At 33.4% G+C, this 20,406-nt stretch overlaps 2 protein-coding genes across 3 annotated transcripts in view; one reads left to right on the top strand and one right to left on the bottom strand.

The window, feature by feature from the left end:
• Nucleotides 1–20,406, bottom strand: part of LOC129800690 (homeobox protein LOX10-like) — a 242,167-nt gene that overhangs the window by 88,051 nt on the left and 133,710 nt on the right. The window lies entirely within an intron of this gene.
• LOC129800675 (solute carrier family 41 member 2-like) lies at nucleotides 1,667–18,928 on the top strand. Of its 2 annotated transcripts, XM_055845253.1 has the most exons (7): nucleotides 1,667–2,185; nucleotides 2,253–2,473; nucleotides 8,851–9,175; nucleotides 9,738–10,032; nucleotides 13,702–13,907; nucleotides 18,407–18,555; nucleotides 18,673–18,928. In XM_055845253.1, the coding sequence occupies exons 1-7, from the start codon at nucleotides 2,167–2,169 to the stop codon at nucleotides 18,856–18,858; spliced, it is 1,401 nt and encodes a 466-aa protein (XP_055701228.1). In that variant the 5' UTR covers nucleotides 1,667–2,166; the 3' UTR covers nucleotides 18,859–18,928. The 2 variants fall into 2 exon arrangements, with proteins under 2 accessions (XP_055701228.1, XP_055701227.1); XM_055845252.1 differs by having other exon boundaries at nucleotides 1,677–2,185; nucleotides 18,407–18,928.

Raw genomic sequence — 20,406 nt, 5'->3', positions numbered from 1 at the left:
TGACCATCTGGCTTGTTCTTAATCTTTTCCGAGTAGGTCCTAGCTAGCTGGCCCTATGCAAAAGACAAGCCAAAAGATTAAGTATTTGTGAAATTCGAGTTGTAAAATTGGAAAATTCGTATCAATCTTTAAGGTTGTACATTCCTGGATGTTGTTCAGTCACTTTTGGTTGATCAGAATAAAACATGGGTTTAGACCTGGTTAGGATTTGTTCTTTTTTACTCTCTACGACGTTTCGAGGATTTTTTACCCCCTTCTTCGAGTCTACAAATTAAACAAAAAATATTTTTGGGAAAAAATCTGAAAATATTTCTATTTTATCTATTTCTATCTAATGATGTTTGTATTTTCTCGTCGTTTTTCTTTTGCTTGCCACGAAATTGTAAGAGGGTTGTAGGGGAAAGTACTCTCCCTTCGAACATTCATGCCTTCGAATAATGTGATTTTTCTTTTAGTTTTCCTAAAAGTCTTACACGTTTCTATTAAATTTTAGTTGTATTATAATCTATTGTTGATAATTCCGCGATAATTTAGTGTAAATCTCTTACGAAAAACAAAAGAAATTCACATTATTCGAAGGCATGAACGTTCGAAGGGAGACCACTTTTCCCTACCATGTTTTTAGTGGTTTTTTAAATAAATTGAAATTAAAAATATATATTGCGTTATATATTCAAATTATTTCCAAGGGTAAGATCACTAGTGCCCCACACTTCCATATCTAACCCAAATAATTTGACATTAAAATCCAATCATAGAATATTCCAACCCTAATCGTCGTTTCAATTGTTGCCAAATCTTAAAGTCTTAAGGCTCGACTTTGCTTCTTTTCGGAATGTGAGCTCTTTCCTTATCTCAAGAAGCATTACTCCTGATACTGCTGAAAATTTAATCGGGCTCACTGAGCAGGTTAGGGCTTCAATATTCCACTTGTAACTGGATACTAATCAGAGTGATTAGAAGACTGTTGGGATTGAGCCATAAATAGGTTATAAACTTTCGATTAAAGTCAATTTAGCGCAAAATGATTTAACCTGGGAGACAGCTCACATGGAAAAGCTACTGAAAAATTTGTTAAGATTTTTTTTTTAATTGATGCGCAATTGATTTGTCATTTATCCACTCTATCTAATGCTTTTTTGCTGTTTGCTGGAAAAAAAGTTTTCATTTGGCCTCACAAATTTGATAACGTTATTCCATTTGCAGATTGAGGGAGGTGCAGGGGATAATTTCTCAGTTTATTGGCCACTCATGGGTGTTCTTCTTTTTTAGGCTGATGGTAAAATTACATTTATAGCGCAATGCGTAATCAATTGATGCACTTGATAGATGGATGGATTAAAGTGGACGTTTATCAGTTAATCATCTGAGCAATTTGATGTTGTTTGACGATTAAATAAGAGAGTAGCCAGTGACGCTATTGCATGTGCATTTATTACTTTATTGATAGCATGCAATATGTGAATGGGAGAACCCTTTGTCGGGAATGGTAGTGCATTTTTGCCATTAAACGGAAGTATATTGTTTGAACAGAATGCACGAGGAGAGGTACTTGGGAGAAAAGTAATATTTGCAAGTTAATTGAAATTATTTGTTCGGTGTAAACAATGGATGAGATAGTGAAAAATCACCCTTTTCTCCAAGTCTATATAAAGTCATTCACATTGAGTAACTAAGCCGCTGAAAGTTCATCCACAAGGTTCTTCACTGGCAGAAGCTGCAAAGCTTTTGCAGCCGTTTGCTATATACGTCCAGTGGAGGCGCCAGGTTCTACCAATAAAAGAATCATTTTACGCACTGGTTTTTTTTGCGCCCAATCGTATAGTTTAACGTTTTTAAATTGTTTTATTATGCAATTGAAAATCACCGTTTCTTATCTTATCCCTCTCCATGCCACACTTTAGCTTATAGAGGCCTGAAAAAGGTTGTCGTTGAGCAGTCTTGGTAATACTTCAGAACGCGATTGACATTCGAAAGTGAACGTGAAGATGAATTTTGCACTCAGTTTGGCACAACAATTTGCAGTGAATAGTTTGTGGTTGATAATATGATAAATTATTGAGTGAACTCTAACTTTGAAATCTTAATTCGAAAGCCCTCTAAAGAACATTTTACATCCCCAATTTAGAGACGTTTTTCAGTGATTTTCAGTGATTTTTTGTGACTATGGCACCAAATGTTGTTGGTAAGGGGCTTAATTTCAACTTAAGACGAGAAAAATGGTGATTAAAACTTCCTTCTTAACCTTGTAGATCCGCCAAAGAATGTCGAGGACACTGATATTGTCCGAAATTTTTCCCGGAGTCAGAGTACAGTCGATGACAGCAATCTGGATAAAGTTGAGAGTGGAAGTGAAACCAAGTTGATTCCTGTGGAGGAAAAGTGGTGGGAAACCACCCTTCAGGTGCTTGTGCCATTTCTCATAGCCGGAGTTGGGACAATTGGAGCTGGTGTTGTGTTTGGAATAGTTGCAGTGAGTGTTTTATCTTTAATTTCACGGTATCTTTAGAAAGTTTAAAGATATACAATATTAACTTTTTAGAAATTAGCTCTTCTATCAGTTGTGATGTGTTTCATCGCGAGGAATACTTTGTTTTTGGAATAAACATCTATGGCCTTGAATATTATATCATCACTTAAGGGAATGTAGGCATAGCTCGCATATAGTGAACCTTCAAACGATGCGAAGTTTTTCTCTGTTTGCAAAGATCTAGTTCGTCATTTTTTTAGCCAGAAGATAGTTAGGGTAAGTGTGCCAAATTTCGGCATAGTTGCATTCAAGTGTCAAAGTCTCAAGTTTGAAATGTTACATTTTAAATAAAAATTGATTTTTTTTAAATTATTTCTTTTGTAAGAAATAAGTAATAAATAAATAAAATAATTCTTAATACATTGTAAAATGAATAAAAGTATAGGCATAGCTTTGGTACCCTATTTCGGCCACCTTCATTCTCATAGTTCCTTGCCCTTCGGGAATTCTTCCAGTATCTTTTTCACGTCATCTCGTTTGTCGAATCTATATTTTTTGTTATTCTTTTGCATTGTATAATCTCTAGAGTACGTAAAATCTAAAAGTTCATGGAAATTCGAAGAACAAAAAAGGTGGCCGAAATTGCAAGCTGGCCGGAATTTGGCAAACTTACCCTAATTATTAATCTCATGAGACGAGATGAGAAATGGTAAATCAACCTTTTGCAAACAAAGAGTAAATTCGCATGGTTTGAAGGTTCACTGTGTCCGAACCATGCCTACAGGTTATAGTTCTTGATTCGGTATTTATAATTTAGTGTATCGCATTCAAAATTCTCTTTTTATTATAAGTAATCAAATTGAATAACTTTTTTTCTGGAGAATTTAAAACCTTCCGAAGAGCTTAGGGGGAAGTGGGGCACATTTGAATTGGGGCAGCTTTAAAATTTAGATCTTTCTCCTAATATTAAATTGAACTAGACCTTAATGTGATATATCCACTAACCATTTGTGGAGCTAAAATACATAATGACAAGGGTCAGTACCTTTTAACATAAGAGACAAAACGTCCAATTCCCAAAGATGTGTTAATCAAGCGCCTGGCAAGTTGGCCTTTTTATATGGAGCTATTTGAAGCCAATTCCTAAATGGATCTCGGACTCAGCTCACAGTGCTCCGAAGAAAAAATTTATTTAAACAAAAATTTAGTATATTTATCCCTCCATACGGCAAGGTATCTTATAATACGGAAAAACTTCTCACTTTTTAAATATTTAGCATAACGGTAGCGAGTGCAAAAAAATTCCCATATAAATTTAAATCAAAGTATGAGAAAGTGGCTTCAAATTTCAGGCAACTTGCTAGGGGGTTGGTTCTAATTCAAAAGTGTCCCACTTCCCCCTAGTTTCCGACAAGATACGAAATATTCGAATTTTTTAGAGGAAAAACATTTGTGCTCTCAGTTTGAGTAACAATTGTAAAGCTCTTAGTAGATTTATTACCAGTTCAAGTAGAAACTTAGTGGTTCCGCATTAAAAAAAAAACAATTGAAGGATTTATTTAATATTTTTAGACAAATTCTGCAAGATTTAAAGGAATCCTACCCAAATCGCTTAATTGTGAAGCCTTTGTTTGAATAAAATATTTAACGTGAAATAATATAGAAGTGAATATAGTTTGTCATCTTACGTCTTAAACTTTGTATTCACTTAATTAACCTTCATAAGGATTTCAAGTCCATTGAATCATGGTTGGATTACTGAATACCAACCGAATAGTTTTATTGCGCAGCGTAATTTAGAAAGCCATAAAATATATGCTTGATAATGGCTTATCTAGAATAATTTTAGCTTGGATTTTCAAGTCCGTAACCAAACATTTCGAAGTCCAATTAAGTATCACAGGCTTGAGGATAGAACAGTGAATCGCATATGGATTGTTTATGACTCGGCCGAATTTTAAATGCTTACCTTTCATTATTTTTGAATTTCACCCGTTTATCGATAATAGACCCCTCGTTATCTTAGGGCGTCTAATATTAGATCTCCATGTCCCTTTACTCATAACCACTTCAGGAAGAAGTTTAGGGCCAATTTCAAGATTTTTCAGGGCAAGATCCTGAATTTCCTTTAGACACTTTGTCATAGGCAGGGACGTAGGAGCGAATTTAGCACAGAAGGTTGGGGGTGCAAAATAATATTATCTGTAATTTTTATGCATTTCCAAATATATTTTTCCTTATTTCACTGAAGTTTATAAATTCGTTCTTAAGACAATTGTAGTCTATGTTCTCAATCTCTTCATGTGTAAAGCAGGCACAGGTAATTGAGGCGGAATAAGCCTATGCTACTTCTCAAGAAGGTATTTACTCTTTTTAACAGAGAAAAGCTTCTTTCAGACTTAAAAGTTCGAAAACATTTTTGGTATTGGGAAATAGAGTTTGTGCTTCTTTATGCATTTTTTGAACACCTGAAGAGCCTAATCTATTCCCTCATAATGTGTGTACACTGAGAAGAAATCCGAAAAAGTTAAAATAACATTCCGGAAATGTTAATTTTACCCTGCAGTATTGATCCAAAATCGGTGTAAATATTACCCTTTTTAGGTGTATTGGGGGTTAAAGTTACCCTTTTTAATGTTAATTTTACCCTTTAAAAGGTGTAAAGTCAACATTAAAAAATGTTGATATATTTTTACGGGTCCCGGTCAAAATCCCGAAAGCCAAAATCTCGAATGGGCCAAAGTCCCGAAAGCCAAAATCCCGAATTCTTAAAAGTGTCATAACTACTCCCACGATTACACCCGCGCCTTCTGGAGGCAAAGGGAAATCCTTGGTGTCGTGGGAAATCATTCTGAACATTTTCCTCCATATAATTTCATCCCTTTCACGATTTTGAACATTCGGGATTTTGGCTTTCGGGATTTTGGCTGCCACCGATTTTTACACATAAAAAGTGTTAAAGTTACAAGGAAAAAAGCTAATCGCACTTTAGGGAAATTGAAGACCATTAACTCAAAATTTCTTCTGAAGCAACGATGAGGAAAATTGAATTGAAAATACACTTAATTGAGAATAAATGAGAACGATTCTTAATTCTAAGCTAAGTCGTAAATCAGATAAAAAAATAGCAAATCGATTAACGCTGTAAAATTCAGTACATTACTTCAGTAGCAAGGTTAAAGAAAGAATTGAAAGACTGTTTATCATATCAACCGCTCAGAATAAGAAATGAATAACTCGCAGTGGGTGAATTATACAGGAAAGCTATTTGAAGCTGTGATTTTACATGCAGAGTACAGGATTTCTTAGATTTAAAATCTCTATAACTTTGAAAATAATTATCTTTCAAATATAATATTCATAGGGAATGTAGAAGGTATCAAGAAGTATCTAAAAAGTGAATAAAACAATTTTTGTAAAAAATCGAGTTGATCGACTTTTATTCTGAGTGGGCGATATAAACATCGTAAATGTATCAGAGCTTTCCTACTACTATAAATCTATTCTTCAGCGATAAACTAATTTATTTTTCACTTATCCAGATTTATAACGCTAACTCATTCAGCTTAACATTGTATATAGAATTGGAATGAGAATGTCGCTTAGTAACTCTATTACAATTATCATTTTAATTGTATAAGATATATCGAGGATCTTGTTTATAAATGATTCTGAAAATTCTCTGTTTTGACTTCTAAATCTGACTGAAACGCAAAATAAACTAGATGTGAATTTTTATGAGATCACTCTGTTTGAATTTACTAATTTTGCTTAAAATATTTTAAATTTGGTATGCAAAAAAATAAAAATAAACAGTAAACAAATAAAAATAATCATAAAGAAAATTAAACAGAAATTACCAAAGAGACAAGTTTTACTTTCAATTCCTAACTATATAGGGTAAATGTCCAAATTCAAAACCATTTCCAGACGCTTTAATTTTGACACTAGATTCTACACATTAGTTTCATTTTTTTTTATGAAAATTACATAAATTTGCTAATCGACTCTTCTAAAATGTTACTGTTTAGTGAATGTTCTTTAAATATAATTGGAAAACTTCTTAAATAAAAGAAAAATACACAAGTGCAAAACGCTGCTATTGGAAACAAATTAATTCAAATGGAGACAAGGGAAACGACAACGACGAAAGGCTTCTAAATTAGGATTCCAAAGTAGGATTTGTTCTTATTCCTGGTCTTTTCACCTTTCCCATCTGAGGCTTGACTCTTCTAGGATGTTACTATTTAGTGAAAATTCATTAGATATAATTTTGAAAACTTATAAAATACAAGAAAAACACAGAACACTAATTGGAAACAAATTAATCCAAATGGAAACAAGGGAAAGTTTCTAATTGGAGACAAACAGTGTAAGTGAAACCGCGACGAAAGGCTTCCAAAACCTTGTTGAGTTGCTCTTAAGTGCAGGATTTGTTCTTATTCCTGGTCTTTTCTCCTTTCCCATCTAAAACAATAAGAAAATCTCTAGAAAAAAAATCATAATTCCGGTGTTTCCTATTGAAGCATTTGCAGACACTTCAGAAAAATCCTTTTTGTTCACGAAATAGGTAATTATTTCATTTGAAAACTTCACGTACTGTTAACAATAAAGATTAGCACTTAATTTAACTAAAATTAGTCAGAAATATGACATAAATGTTAAACAAAACAATTAAACAACAGTCACCTCATTGTGTTTTTCAATGGAAAACATAGTCGATCGATGAAAAATTCGATGGTGAAAAGGTACACTTTTAATTTTTCTGAGAAATTAATAAATTAGAATTTGTGAATATGAATGAATCTTCGCTTTTTTTGAGCAAAATTAACTAAACAATGAGACTGATGTATAGAAAATATACAAATATAATAATTTAGTACTGTATTTATCATGAAAACAATGACGTTTCCATTTGAAGTAGCGAAAAGTTTCCATTTGGAACAGATTTTGAATTAGCTTAATTTACCCTATTTTTTTACTGAATATTTTACTCCTTGAAAAATTCTTGCCAGGCTCGAACTGAACACCTCTCGTTAACACGTTTAATTCCCTCTTATAAACTGTAGCGATTACTTGAGATTTTCTATTGGAGTACTTGTGAAAATGAATAAGAACACGAGATATAGCCATGATTTAATATTGAACTTTCCCCCTAAGGGAGGTACTTTAAAAACTTTAAACGTAAGTGGAATATTTAAACAAAAAATATTCAAAAAAAATATTTTAAAGAAGATTTTCGTGAAAAGGCGTAGGGTGAAAGGAACGTCTATTGACACTTTAAGAACTCGTGTCAGCACCTATTGTCACCCTATTCTGTACCATTTGGGATATGAAATTTTAACATCTCTGTTTATAGTAAAAGGTATATTACAGAAAAAACGTTATATTACTTATATTTTACTAGATACATTAAATAATTTCCAACATTTTGGCAAAAGTGTCAATAGGGGTTCCCTGTCGAACAGACGTTCCTTCGACCCTATTTCTATTTAAAAATTCTGTTACTTTTTTTTCGTGCAATATTCATTCAGAAGTCTGCTGAAAAACAGTAATTTAAAAAATAAAAGAAATAATAACAATAAATAAAATGAATCAGCGAGTAGTTTAACACGCATTTAAATTCTGATAAAGAAACACCATTATTTTGCGCACATAAAAATTGTAAAAATTTGTGTTCAATCTTTATTTGTTTTCCGAAAATTCTCATAATTTTTCCTTTATATTTCTTTTAAAACGTTTAGAAAAATTCAGTTCTGTTCAGTTTCGTATGACTCTCTATGAGAGAGTCACACGTTCGTGTGCGTTCTAACCTTAGAAAAATATTATGCGATCATTTAAATCGTTTAAATCAGTAAATAGGACACGTTGACATGTTGTGCGTCATCTATAAAATTCTCTCTCTTTTACGATCACCGTGCCATCTAGCGTTAGGTATTAATCACTCTATATGTTAATCATTCAACGTTAACACTACAAGTTCAATGCTCAGGGGTCATTATTACCACTCTTTAAATGCAAGCTAAAATCACTTTAGTCTTCTTTATAGCGAAAATAATGGCGCGATAGCCAGCGTTTATCGATAATTTCTCAAAGCTCTGATCGCATTTTTTTCCTTTGTACAACTTTATCGGCCACCTATTTATTTTTTATTCACCTAAGCCCTGTTTCCCTGATAAATTCCGCGGTTATCATGAGTGTGCCCAAGAGGCGACTTTGAGGTGCTAGACAGAGAGGTATTAGCTCACCCTTGTGCAATTGAGAGATGAAGAATGTCTGACGGATTTTCTAATTCAGCGCAAGAGATAAGGCTATCGCGGCTATCGAAGGAGTGCCTCATTGACCAGATAGTCAAACTGAATTTCCGTTTTATTTTCTAGAGATGGGAAGTGTTCAGGAATGTGTCAGAACTCATCATAATGGTGCCAGCACTGATTGGACTGAAGGGCAATCTGGATATGTGTCTGGCCTCTAGACTCTCCACCCAAGCGAATCTCGGCAATATGCTCAACTTCAAGAATATGGTGTCCATGGTTATTGGAAATATCTGCTTGGTGCAAATTCAGGCAATTGTGGCGTCATTTATTGTGGCTCTCTTCGCAATTGCTGTCAATGCAGCTATCAATGGGAATTCTACCCTTGAGACGTCGATCATGGTGATAGCAGCCGCTATGTTTACGGCTACAACATCATGCCTGGTCCTAGGCAAGTCTTTCAATCTCAAGTCTCTTAATTGACTTATAGAGGCCTTATAACGAAACTTGAATTCATTGCCCCTTACTTAGATCAAACGTTACCTTAAGTTCCGTAGATTTGTATCACTTTCGCTTTCGGGGGTGTCTTATACGGGCTTCAGACCTAAGACTTAGCCATATGGCTTAACTGCTCTAATTTCTTATCAGTCACGCTTTCTTAGAAAGATTTAACGAAGAATTGGATTATTAATGATAATTAACCTATTAGGCCTCCAAAAAACAATAAAATTGCTCACAATATAGGATTTGGAGACCTTCGGGAACTGGGCTAAGCCTCTAGTCTGAATACCGCTTTAGCCCCCTGCTGTTTTAAGCTTTTCTTTAATTCTAGTAATTAAATTTCACAGATCCGATCTACCATGTCCGATCGGTAAAGACGATCCTTAAGTACTAGAAATAAAGAAAAGGCAACTACGCATTTACGATATGCGTAGTTCTATAATGCCTTCCTTTAAGATTTCTACAGGAACATAAAGAGAAGAAAAAGTGGTAATTCTCCATTTTACCTGCAGATATCGTGCTTACAACTGTTATTATCGTGGCCAAGCGGTTTCGGATGAATCCTGACAACTTAGCTACCCCTCTAGCTGCGTCCATTGGCGACTTGGTATCCCTCTCTCTTCTCTCAGTCATAGCATCTCTGCTCTACGCAAACATCGAAACGAAATTCTGGATCAACTACGTCGTCATCATCATCTACTTGTGCCTCCTACCGCTCTGGATCTTTATTGTTATCCGTAACAAGTTCACCAGGCATGTCCTCAAGAGTGGCTGGGTACCTGTAATTTCAGCTCTCTTCATTAGCGGGTATGCTAAGCTATCCAATTTCTCCAAGAACCAATTTGCCCAGGAACCAATTTCCCCAAGAACCATTTTCTACTTCACAAAACTTTGTTCACTTCACGCTTATCGGCAAATTGAAAAATTCAGTCGACACTTTGCTATCGCTAGTCTTTGATTTATCAAACACTCATAACTCAAACACCAACGAGATAATTAATTATTTATTGAGGACTGTATTGGTGACAATCAATTAGAATTCAATTTTTTGCCCATTTGATAAGGTTTCAACGTTCTTTTGATTGATTTCTGGGTAAAATATGTTGATTTGCGAAAGTTAGGGAAAGGTGATAAAAATCTACGCTGTCAAACTGAAGAAAGACACAAAGTGAAAATGAATTTTAAATTTTAAAGAGAATTTTCAGTCGTAATTTTAACGTTCAGGCTTTAAACGGTTACGAATCCAGCTGAAACTTAAATCAGTTACTGATCCATTTAGAAGGACCCTATCTGATACGGGTCCAGTTACCAACCAACTTGGACTGAATTGTTATTTATCCAATTAAAACTTATTAAATTAAATTGAGAATACTCTAATTAGAGCACTTCAGAATCATTAAAAAGCAGTGCACTTAAAACAGATTCTTTTGATCTGAAGATAAAGTTCATCGTCATTTTCAACCGCTTATCCCTATTGGGGTCGCAAGTCCATGACATCCAAATTAGCAGCCCACGCTTGTCGATCCTCCGCCACATTAGGAAGATATTCAGGTTCGATCCCAAAGCGCTTCAAGAAGAAGATAAAGTTATCACAATAAATCGTATTTGAAAATCGATCTCAAACTGACTTAGTTTGGACAAATCAAGTCGATTCCAAACTGATCCAATTGCAACTATTCCGATTGATCCGAAATGAGTCGGATTGTATCTAAAGACGGGTCTGAAACTAAGCCAATTGGATCATTTCAAGCCTGAAAAATGATCTGAGTTCAGATCTAAGAATGGTCTTGTTACTGCTATTCAAAATAGAAATAGATATAGAAATCAGTCCATTTGGAACAGGTCTTTTCGATTTTAAAATACATTTAACACAGTAAATTTGCTCTGAAGATCATTATGAAACTGACTCAACTAGAACATGTCAGATAAATTAGAGGATGATCCAGTCAGTACAATACATATCGATTAGAGACCAGGATACTTAGTAAATAGAACGGATTTTCGATCTGAAGATACAGCCCCATAATGTATTAGTTATGTACAGGAACATGAATAAAATAAATAAATAAATAAATAAAATAAATGATACAACAAATTGCATCTGAAGATGAATATGAAAATGTTCCAATTCATACAGTTCAAGTTGATCTTAGATTGATTCAGTTAGAGCATTTGAGAGCGACTAGACAGCAGTTCACTTGAAACAGATCCGTTCGATCTGAAGGTACGCTTAATACACTAAATTCTTTATGAAGATTGATCTCAAAATAATCCTCTTGGAACAGTTCAGAGTGGTCTAAGAATTGTCCGGTTTAATACAAATCAAAGCAATTAGGAAACAGTCCACTTGAAATAGATCCATTCGCACTGAAGATACGGTAATCACACTAAATTGTATCTGAAGATAGATCTGAAACAGCGCAAATTGGAGCAGTTTAGATCGTTCCAAGAATAATCCAGTTTAATCAGTTCAGGTTCAGAGCGATTCCAAGGCAAACCACTTGGAACAGATCCGTTTGATCTGAAGAAACGGTTGACACACTAAATTGAACTGAAGATGTATCTGAAATTGAGAAAATAATCCATTTGGAACAGATCCGTTCGATCTGAAGGTACGCTTAATACACTAAATTGTGTATGAAGATGTGTCTCGAAATAATCCTCTTGGAACAGTTCAGAGCGGTCTAAGCATTATCCGGTTTGAACAAATCAAAGCAATTAGAAAACAGTCCACTTGAAACAGATGCATTTGCACTGAAGATAAGGTTAACACACTAAATTGTATTTGAAGATAGATCTGAAACAGAGCAAATTGGAGCAGTTTAGATCGTTCCAAGAATGATCCAGTTCGATTCCAAGTCAAACCACTTGGAACAGATCCGCTTGATCTGAAGATACGGTTGACACACTAAATTGATCTGAACATGTATCTGAAACTGAGAAAATAATCCATTTGAAACAGATCCGTTCGATCTGAAGATATACTTAAAACAATAAATTCCGTCTTAAGATTGATCTGAAACTGATCGAGTTGAGATAGTTCAAGTCGATCTGAGAATGATCCAGTTAGAGCTATTCAGATCTATCCAAAATAATCCACTTAGAAAAGATCCGTTCGATCTGAAGATAGAGTTAACAATAAGATTCATATGAAGATTGATCTGAAACCGTTCTGTTTGGAACCTGTTAGATCGATCTGAATATGATTCAGTTTAACCAGTTCAGGGAGATTCGAAGGCAAACCACTTGAACAGATCTGTTCAATCTGAAGATTCGGTTAATACACTGAATTTCATCTGAAGATTGATCTGAACCTGAGTCAATTGGAACAGTTGACATCAATCTTAGAATGATCCAGTTAGAACTATTCAGATCGATCCAAAATAGTCCAGTTAGAAAAGTAATATTCGATCTGAAGATAAACTTTACAATAGGTTCTATCTTAATTTCGATCTGAATCTGATCTAATTGGAACAGGTTAGATCTATCTGAAAATGATTCAATTTAAGCGTTTCAGAGCAATTAGAAGTACTTCACTAGTAACTGATCAGTTCAGTTTGAAGATATCCTTGATACGAAAAATTGTATCTGAGGATCGATCTGAAACGGATTCAACCAGAGTCAATCAGAGAAGGTCAGATCGATTGGAAAGCAGTCGGCTTGGAACAGACCCTCTCGATCTGAAGTTTCAGTTCTGAAAGTTCTGATTTATTTAAGCAAATCCAGTTTACGGTACTTACTTTATAAGTTCACACTTAATATATTGTTTCCAATTTGTCTAGTAGTAAAAAGTCATTAGTAATCTAACTTTGCGCCTCAATTTTCTGAAAATACAAAACATATTTCTTAATTTATTGCACTTTAATTTAATTAAGTGCTTAGGAGACAAGCAAGTTCTCGGAACTTTTTCAGCTGTTTAAAAAGCAACAAAAATTGCTCGAACAACCGGAAGAATAAAATTTTCCCTCGCGATAAGCGATTTAATGAATTTTCTAATTAAGACATTGTAGTGACTCTCAAATATTTTTCTTCTTGTTAGTGCTTTTTCAGTGGGAGTTGCAAACAAAACATATTATTATGTATTTTTCCAACATCAAAATGATGAAAATTTACATACTGAAAAGCAATTTATTATCATGCAAAAAAAAATTATATTTGCTTCCTCGAAAAAAAGACATAATGAAATTCTGACGGTAAACATCCTCATCAAATGCCGTGATTTTCGCCGCCTTAGCAAATATCCCATGGAAAATGTAGCCAACGTTAGCTCTAAATGCATGGTATCTGTGCTGTGGAAAATTTGTACAGAAGAGTTTCAATTAGTACCTTCATGAAAAATTCAGTAACTTTGTGAAATGCAGTTGAGCTGAATTGAATTTGACCACATATTTGCTCCTTCAAAAACTGACACAAGTCCTCAGGTGCTTGTGGGAAAAGTTTCACCACTAATGCTGTGCTTTCTCTTGAATATTGCAGAATGGGTGGATTAGTGCTGGATTCTGCTGTTGGAAAATATGATGGATTCGAAGTGTTTCAGCCAATTATTAATGGAATCGGTGGGAACCTCGTGTCTGTTCAAGCGAGCAGAATTGCAACAAAATTGCATCAAACGACCGAATTGGGCATCATGCCAGCATTCTCCAAAATCTTCGAATGGCCCCATCGAGCCCTATTCAAAGGAGGTATTAAACATACATTTTATATTTCCCACAGACATTTCAGAGCTTTTTTTATCTATCGTTCTGAGCATACAGTGATGTTATAGTACATTACATTTACATTTGCAGGAGTTTATGCTCGTAATTTATGTTTAAGTGGAAGCAAAATATTTGGTACAATTTTATTTGGAAGAGAAAACTCTGTAACTACGTCAGTCAAGCTTTGTTGAACTGGATAAATATTCCTATAAATTAAGTCTTAGCATAACCCTTAAAATTATACGGCAAACTTAAAGAATTTAAGTTCGTTTTGATATAAAGTTTTGTGATATTGTCATTAAACGCTTTTAAAAATGGTACTATAACTGTGTTATCACACTTGCACATTAAAATTTTAATATGATTCACATTAATTGTCACTGGTGAGAGTCCAAATGTGTAATTTGTGTGTTTGAATCATTTTGTATTCAAAATTTGATCCATTTGTTGATAAAAAGGTAGATTTGGCCCGTAAAATTTGATATAAATTGATTTATAGCATTAATGTGAAAAATTAATGCAATTTTCTTTTTAATTTTTTAATGTGAAAAATATTTAGGCTCTAGGTAAATTTAAACTTATTTTTGCATGTTAAGTCCACTTCTTTATCAATAAATAGAAAAACCCCAAATGTTAAGTGACTCAAAGACACAAATAACTTATTTGGATGCTCACAAGCGACAATTAATGTGAATCACATTAAAATTTTAATGTGCAAGTGTGATAATGCCGTAACAGGAAGCGCGCTAACTCCGGACGATTCAAGCATCGGACATCTCATTTTTTCGATGTTCTAAATGGATTTGATCATATCTCTTTCAGGAAATTTAAGACATTAGATCAGCTTATTAAAAAATATCATAGTGGGTCAAATTCATAAGGCATTTTGAAAAAAAAATAGTTGTTCGAAGCTTGAGTCGTCCGATGGTAGCGCGCTTTCCCCTATTCTTAAAGATTTTTTAAAAGATGATAGTTTAAAATTACAAAAGATTTTTACTCAGAACAAAAAATAATAAATAAATAATAAAATATAACGTTGGAAAATCATATTCAAAATATGTATTTCCAAGACTTTAATATATAGGGGAAAGTGAGGCACCTTTGAAAGTGGAGCACCTTTGAAATCAGGATTTTTACCTCTTTTTAAATAAAATTGAGCCTTATCGTGATATAATATAGCTTCTCAATCTGTTTGTGCAGCTAAATTATATCACGATAAGGTTCAATTTTATTTAAAAAAAAATAGGTGAAAAATCCCAATTTCAAAGGTGCCCCACTTCCCCCTATTGAATTCTTCCGGGATAAATTGTAATATTCCACAATTCAGATACTAATTAAAAATTATAGCATATTAAGAGAAATTTTTATAAAATATTTAATGAAAAAGTCAAATTTGGTTAGTAATGGCTCCAGTCAGATCAGGAAAATTTCACAACATCAAGATTCACACCATTTTTTCTCTAAAAAAATGAATTCGTCCAATTTAATAAAATCTAATTACAAACCAATTTAATTTTAGTATAATCTAAATTTGTTAAATCAAAATTCACATAGCATTTTTCTTCCAAATAGTTTTGCACGCACCTATACTACATTGTGCATTTTTGTTCTTCATTTTAGTGTCAATGCAAATCCAATTTAATTAAATCTAATTTTGATCTTAATCTAACTTCAATCAAGTTTAATTTCAATTTAGTACAGTTTTATATGGCTCCGGTATACCTTCAGATCAGAAAGTCGAAATTCGCATCCCTTTCTTTCTCATGCGCTTTGCTTATGTCATCTCATTCTTTCGCACTCTTCTTCTTATTTTAAACATCACAGTAAATGCAATTTAGCTCAATCGAATTTAGAGTGCTAAAGAATGAGAAAGACAAATGCAAAGACAATGCAAAACGTATAAAAAAGAAGGGATATGAACTTTGGTTTTATAAAATTTTCCTGATCTAAAAGGTGTGCTGAAACCAATTAAATCTAAATTCACATAACTCTAAGTTTCTCAAAAGTTTTGGATGCGTCTACCTCACTTTTACGTACATTTCTCTTTCTTTTGAATGTCACAACAAATTAAATTTAGTTCAATCCAATTTTGAGCTTGAAAAATTCGAGAATGAAAGGAAATACGAATTTTGATCCTACGAAATTTTCCAAGATACTAAATCAAAATAAAATTAGTTTAGCAAAGAATATATATAGAAAATGTCCGTGAAAAACATGTTTTAAGTGAAATAATACAATTTTAATCGTTAAAAAAGTAACTGTGATCTCTTTAATCGGTGAAATAGAGTCAATTTTCGCTAGTAAAAAATCAATTTTGATTAGTATAATTTATAAATTCTTTCCTGTAAAAATCAGTCTTAGAAAAACAGCAAGAAAAGTAATTTTAGCCAGTGAAAAACCTATTTAGATTTGATCAATGTAAAGCAACACACTGTGTCAGTAAATAAATACTTTCGTCATTAACAAAAAAACGGTTAGTAGAGAAATCAATTTTGAACATTCAAAAATTAGTTTTGTGTATTTAAAATATCTCAATCAATCTTGAAGTAAATCAATTTTGGTCAGAAAAAAAACAATTTTGGGCAGTAAAAAATCGACAAATAAAGAAATTAATTTTTGTCAAATCACCGATTTTAGGCAGCAGAATTTAAATTAATTTTGGGAAATTTAGGTTATTAATGAAACCAATTTAAATAGCAGGACATGTGTAAAGACCGATTTAGCAAGACATGTGTAAATTTTATGACTCGACACGATTAATAATAATAGTAAAAATATCAATTTTTGCTGCATAAAATTAATGTGGATAATCATGAAAAAGCAATTTTGGTCGGTAAAAAACCAATTTTGATATGATCATAAAAGAAACTACTATTAAAAAGGAAAAAACGTCTTTGCTCATTTGAAAAAAAAGGTTGGTACAGAAATCAATTTTGGGCAGTAGAAATGGAGTAATCAAAAAAATGGTCAATGAAGAAAAAAGCAATTTCGGTTACAATTGATTTTAATCAGTAATAAGCTCTTCAATTTAGTAAAATTCGACCCATTCAAATTTTACTTCTTACACTTTCAAAATGAAATGAGATATAATTATATCTTTCTTTCAAATTAAAATTGGAATTTTAATTTCATCTTCAATTTTAAATTGAATTTTGATTTCACAGAAACAGAAGATTTCATGCGAAGTTTGAGAACAATAAAAAGTAAAATTTTGATTCATTAAATTTCATTAAATTCAAAAGGTGTGCCAGTAGCATAAAAATCAAATTCTGTAACATAAAATCAATTTTGACTAATAAAATATCTGTTTTGGGTAATAAAAAATATATTCTTAGTGACCAAACTAAAGTAAATTAATTTGAGTTATTAAGGACATCAATTTTGATTAGTAAAAATCAAATTTAACCAAAGAGACATTGAATTTTGATTAATAAAAGATCAATTTTATTTTTCATTGTCAAAATTTTCTAATCTAAAGCGTAAGTTCTAAGCTGTGAAAATTTTGTTTTTGGTCGATTAAATCTATTTTTTTGCCAACCAAAATTCATTTATTCTGTGGTAAAAATCAATTTTTTACCCATTCAAATAAGACTATTTTTTCACAAAAAAAAGTTTTCATAGATCTAAATTGACTGACTCAGTATATTATTCTCTAAAATATTAATTTTAAATCAAATTAATCAAAGTGTAACAACCAAACCATTTGGCTGTTTCTGATTAATTGAGATTACGTTTAGAGACATTTTTAAGTTTTTTTTTTTTTTTTTTTTTTATTAGGAGTTCATCAATAAGATGATTGCCCCAATTTTTAAGTTTTTGTTTTGTAATAAGAGCTAAACTGAAAATAGGCTAAATAACTTAACATACAATATAGTGTCATACAGGGGCATGACGTTTCCTATGTTTCCCATATTTATCTAGCGTCCCGAAAAAACTTTTGAGTTCATTAGGTGTTTTCTGCCCTTGTAGAATGAATTAGCAAATAATACAAATACAAAATTAAAGCCAATTTAAAATAGAATAGGCAACAGACAACCCCAAATTGGCAACCTACGTAGTTTTGGAGATACATCGTGAAATGTGTACGAAAACAGGAAAAAATTTACACTAAAACTGGTCGCATTTTTCAAAGCTAATGTCACCCCCCTGGTGTTATATGAAATCAAATTTGAACAATTGTAACAACTAAATAAATCGATTTCACTCTTTGAGGTTATGTTTAAAAATTCGAAGCGACTCGAGTGCCTCTTGTGCCACTCATACGAAGTTCAAATGTTCCATTAACTTTTACTCAACACATCATTTTTCAAAAATAATGAAATTAGACTTGAAAAGGTGATAGAAAAAACGAGAAAAAAACATTAAGTAAAAATAAATTCTTCACGAGTGAATTATCATTACTCTTGGCACGTGCCGAGATAAAGAAAAATCTCTCAAAAAACTCTCTAGAAAATCAAATGAAAATCTGTTTCTTTTCTCGACAGTGCCTTATGCGAAAACAGCCCGGATTTTGATTGCCATGTCAATTCCCGGACAAGTCGTCTTTATATTCGTGGCTGATGCCATCCACATGTCAGCCTCGACGTTGGATGCGGCCTTTGTCTTCACATACCTGACAGCCAACATCATTCAGGTGAGGCTTGAACAGCAGATGCGACGTGTAAATCCCACACATCGCTTTTTTTTAGCATTCCATACCGGGAAAATCCCATCAAAATATCCACCTACATTCCCATCCTCCCTTTTGCAGATCACAATGCTCCTGTTCGTCGCCCACATAATTATTCATGCCATGTGGAGGTGGAAAATTGATCCAGACAACTCATCGATACCCTATTTGACTGCCCTGGGTGACCTCAGTGGATCCAGTCTACTTCTAATCGCCTTCATCTTCCTCCACGCCATCGGTCGACCGTACAGCGATTCTCAGGAATAATTGCTCCTGAAATTATTAAATTTATCTATTGTATGATACTTTGTGAAAAAAAATACCAAAGAAAATTACATCTCCAGCATTTTTCCTTTTTTCCATGTGCAACAATGTGTTTGCAGTAAAGTATTTTTCTTTTACAAATAAATTTTGCTTGTCTGTCAATTATATAGAGTATCTACAAATATTTGACTTCAACAACTTTCACAACAATGCCATTCCGCGGAAAACCGGGGAATTTTCTCAACCACGCACGTAAATGCTACATCATAAAATACCTGGGGAATCACACATGATCTCCTTTCAAATTGATACAAAGTCACAAAGCGCACTCAGGAGCTTTGGAAGTGACACAGGAAATAGAGCAGTATATCAGCAAGAAGTTCTTCTTAAATTTAGACAAAGTTTCCTGAAGAAACTTTCATGGAAAGTTTCTTAAAAAATTAACTAAAGGATGACAAAGCTTCCCATCTTTGCGGAATGCCCGACATAGTGATTGAGGTGTTAGTGGTTTAACGCGTGTGATAGGACAAGTACCTAAGGGCACTTTAAATCACCCTCTTTAAAGACTTATAATGGATATTTTGTCTTGAAATTCTTTTAGAATCCCTTAAGCCAATTAGGAGAGCGCCACGCTACTTTTAGTAGTCACAAAGACAGTACCAAGAGTCCTAGAAGCGATTGGAGCCCATGGAAAATATGGCCTGATGGAACTTGTACGCATCATACTGTTCTCAAGGCTCGTAGGGAGTCGAAAACGAGTTGAAGTGCACATGGCAATTGATTGAGATCAGTGGCAAAGACAATCAAAGCCAGTGCCCCCATAGCTCAGTTAGTAGAGCATTCGCCTAGATAGCGAAAGGCCCCCAGTTCAAGCCTAAATTAAATTTGTCGGTTGGGAATCACTTGTTCTGATTGTCGTTCTCTGTGCACAAACATAAAATTTCTTGAGAGTACGCTACCAAGCGAACAGAAGTCTTGTTCAATAACTTTCAAAAGAAGAATTCTAGGGTAAGTGTGCCAAATTCCGGCCAGCTTGCAATTCCAGCCACCTTTTTTGTTCCTCGAATTTCCATGAACTTTTAGATTTTACGTACTACTTTAGAGATTATACAATGCAAAAGAATAACAAAAAATGTAGCTTCGGTAAACGAGATGACGTGAAAAAGGCATTGGAAGAATTCCCGAAGTGCAAGAACTATGAGAATGAAGGTGGCCGAAATAGAGCACCAAAGCTATGTTTACATTTTTATCCATTTTAAAATGTATTAAGAATGATTTTATAGAAAATAAATACGGTAAATTCTTTACAAGGTTCCAAGCAACACTCTTAGAGAAGAAAGAATAAAAAAAAAACAATTTGTATTTAAAATATTACATTTCAAACCTGAGACTTTGACGCTTGCATGCAACTATGCCGAAATTTGGCTCACTTACCCTATTGAAATTGAAAATGAATTATGATTTGTTAAGGATTCCAAAACCTTTCAGACAAGTCCAGACTCGTCAAAATCGGTTGGTAAATACACTCCTTAGAGCTTTTTTAACTTTGAC

This window comes from Phlebotomus papatasi, chromosome 2 (genome assembly GCF_024763615.1).
Source record: "Phlebotomus papatasi isolate M1 chromosome 2, Ppap_2.1, whole genome shotgun sequence".
NCBI lineage: Eukaryota > Metazoa > Arthropoda > Insecta > Diptera > Psychodidae > Phlebotomus > Phlebotomus papatasi.
Note: the sequence above shows the minus strand (reverse complement) of the source record. Positions and strands in the feature narration are given on the sequence as shown.

Bases quoted from the DNA above. Each gene is read 5' to 3' on its own strand.
- LOC129800675 (XM_055845252.1), top strand. The intron at 9,176-9,737 runs GCAAGTCTTTCA...TTTTACCTGCAG, and splicing joins AACATCATGCCTGGTCCTAG to ATATCGTGCTTACAACTGTT. The intron at 13,908-18,406 runs GTATTAAACATA...TTTTCTCGACAG, and splicing joins TCGAGCCCTATTCAAAGGAG to TGCCTTATGCGAAAACAGCC.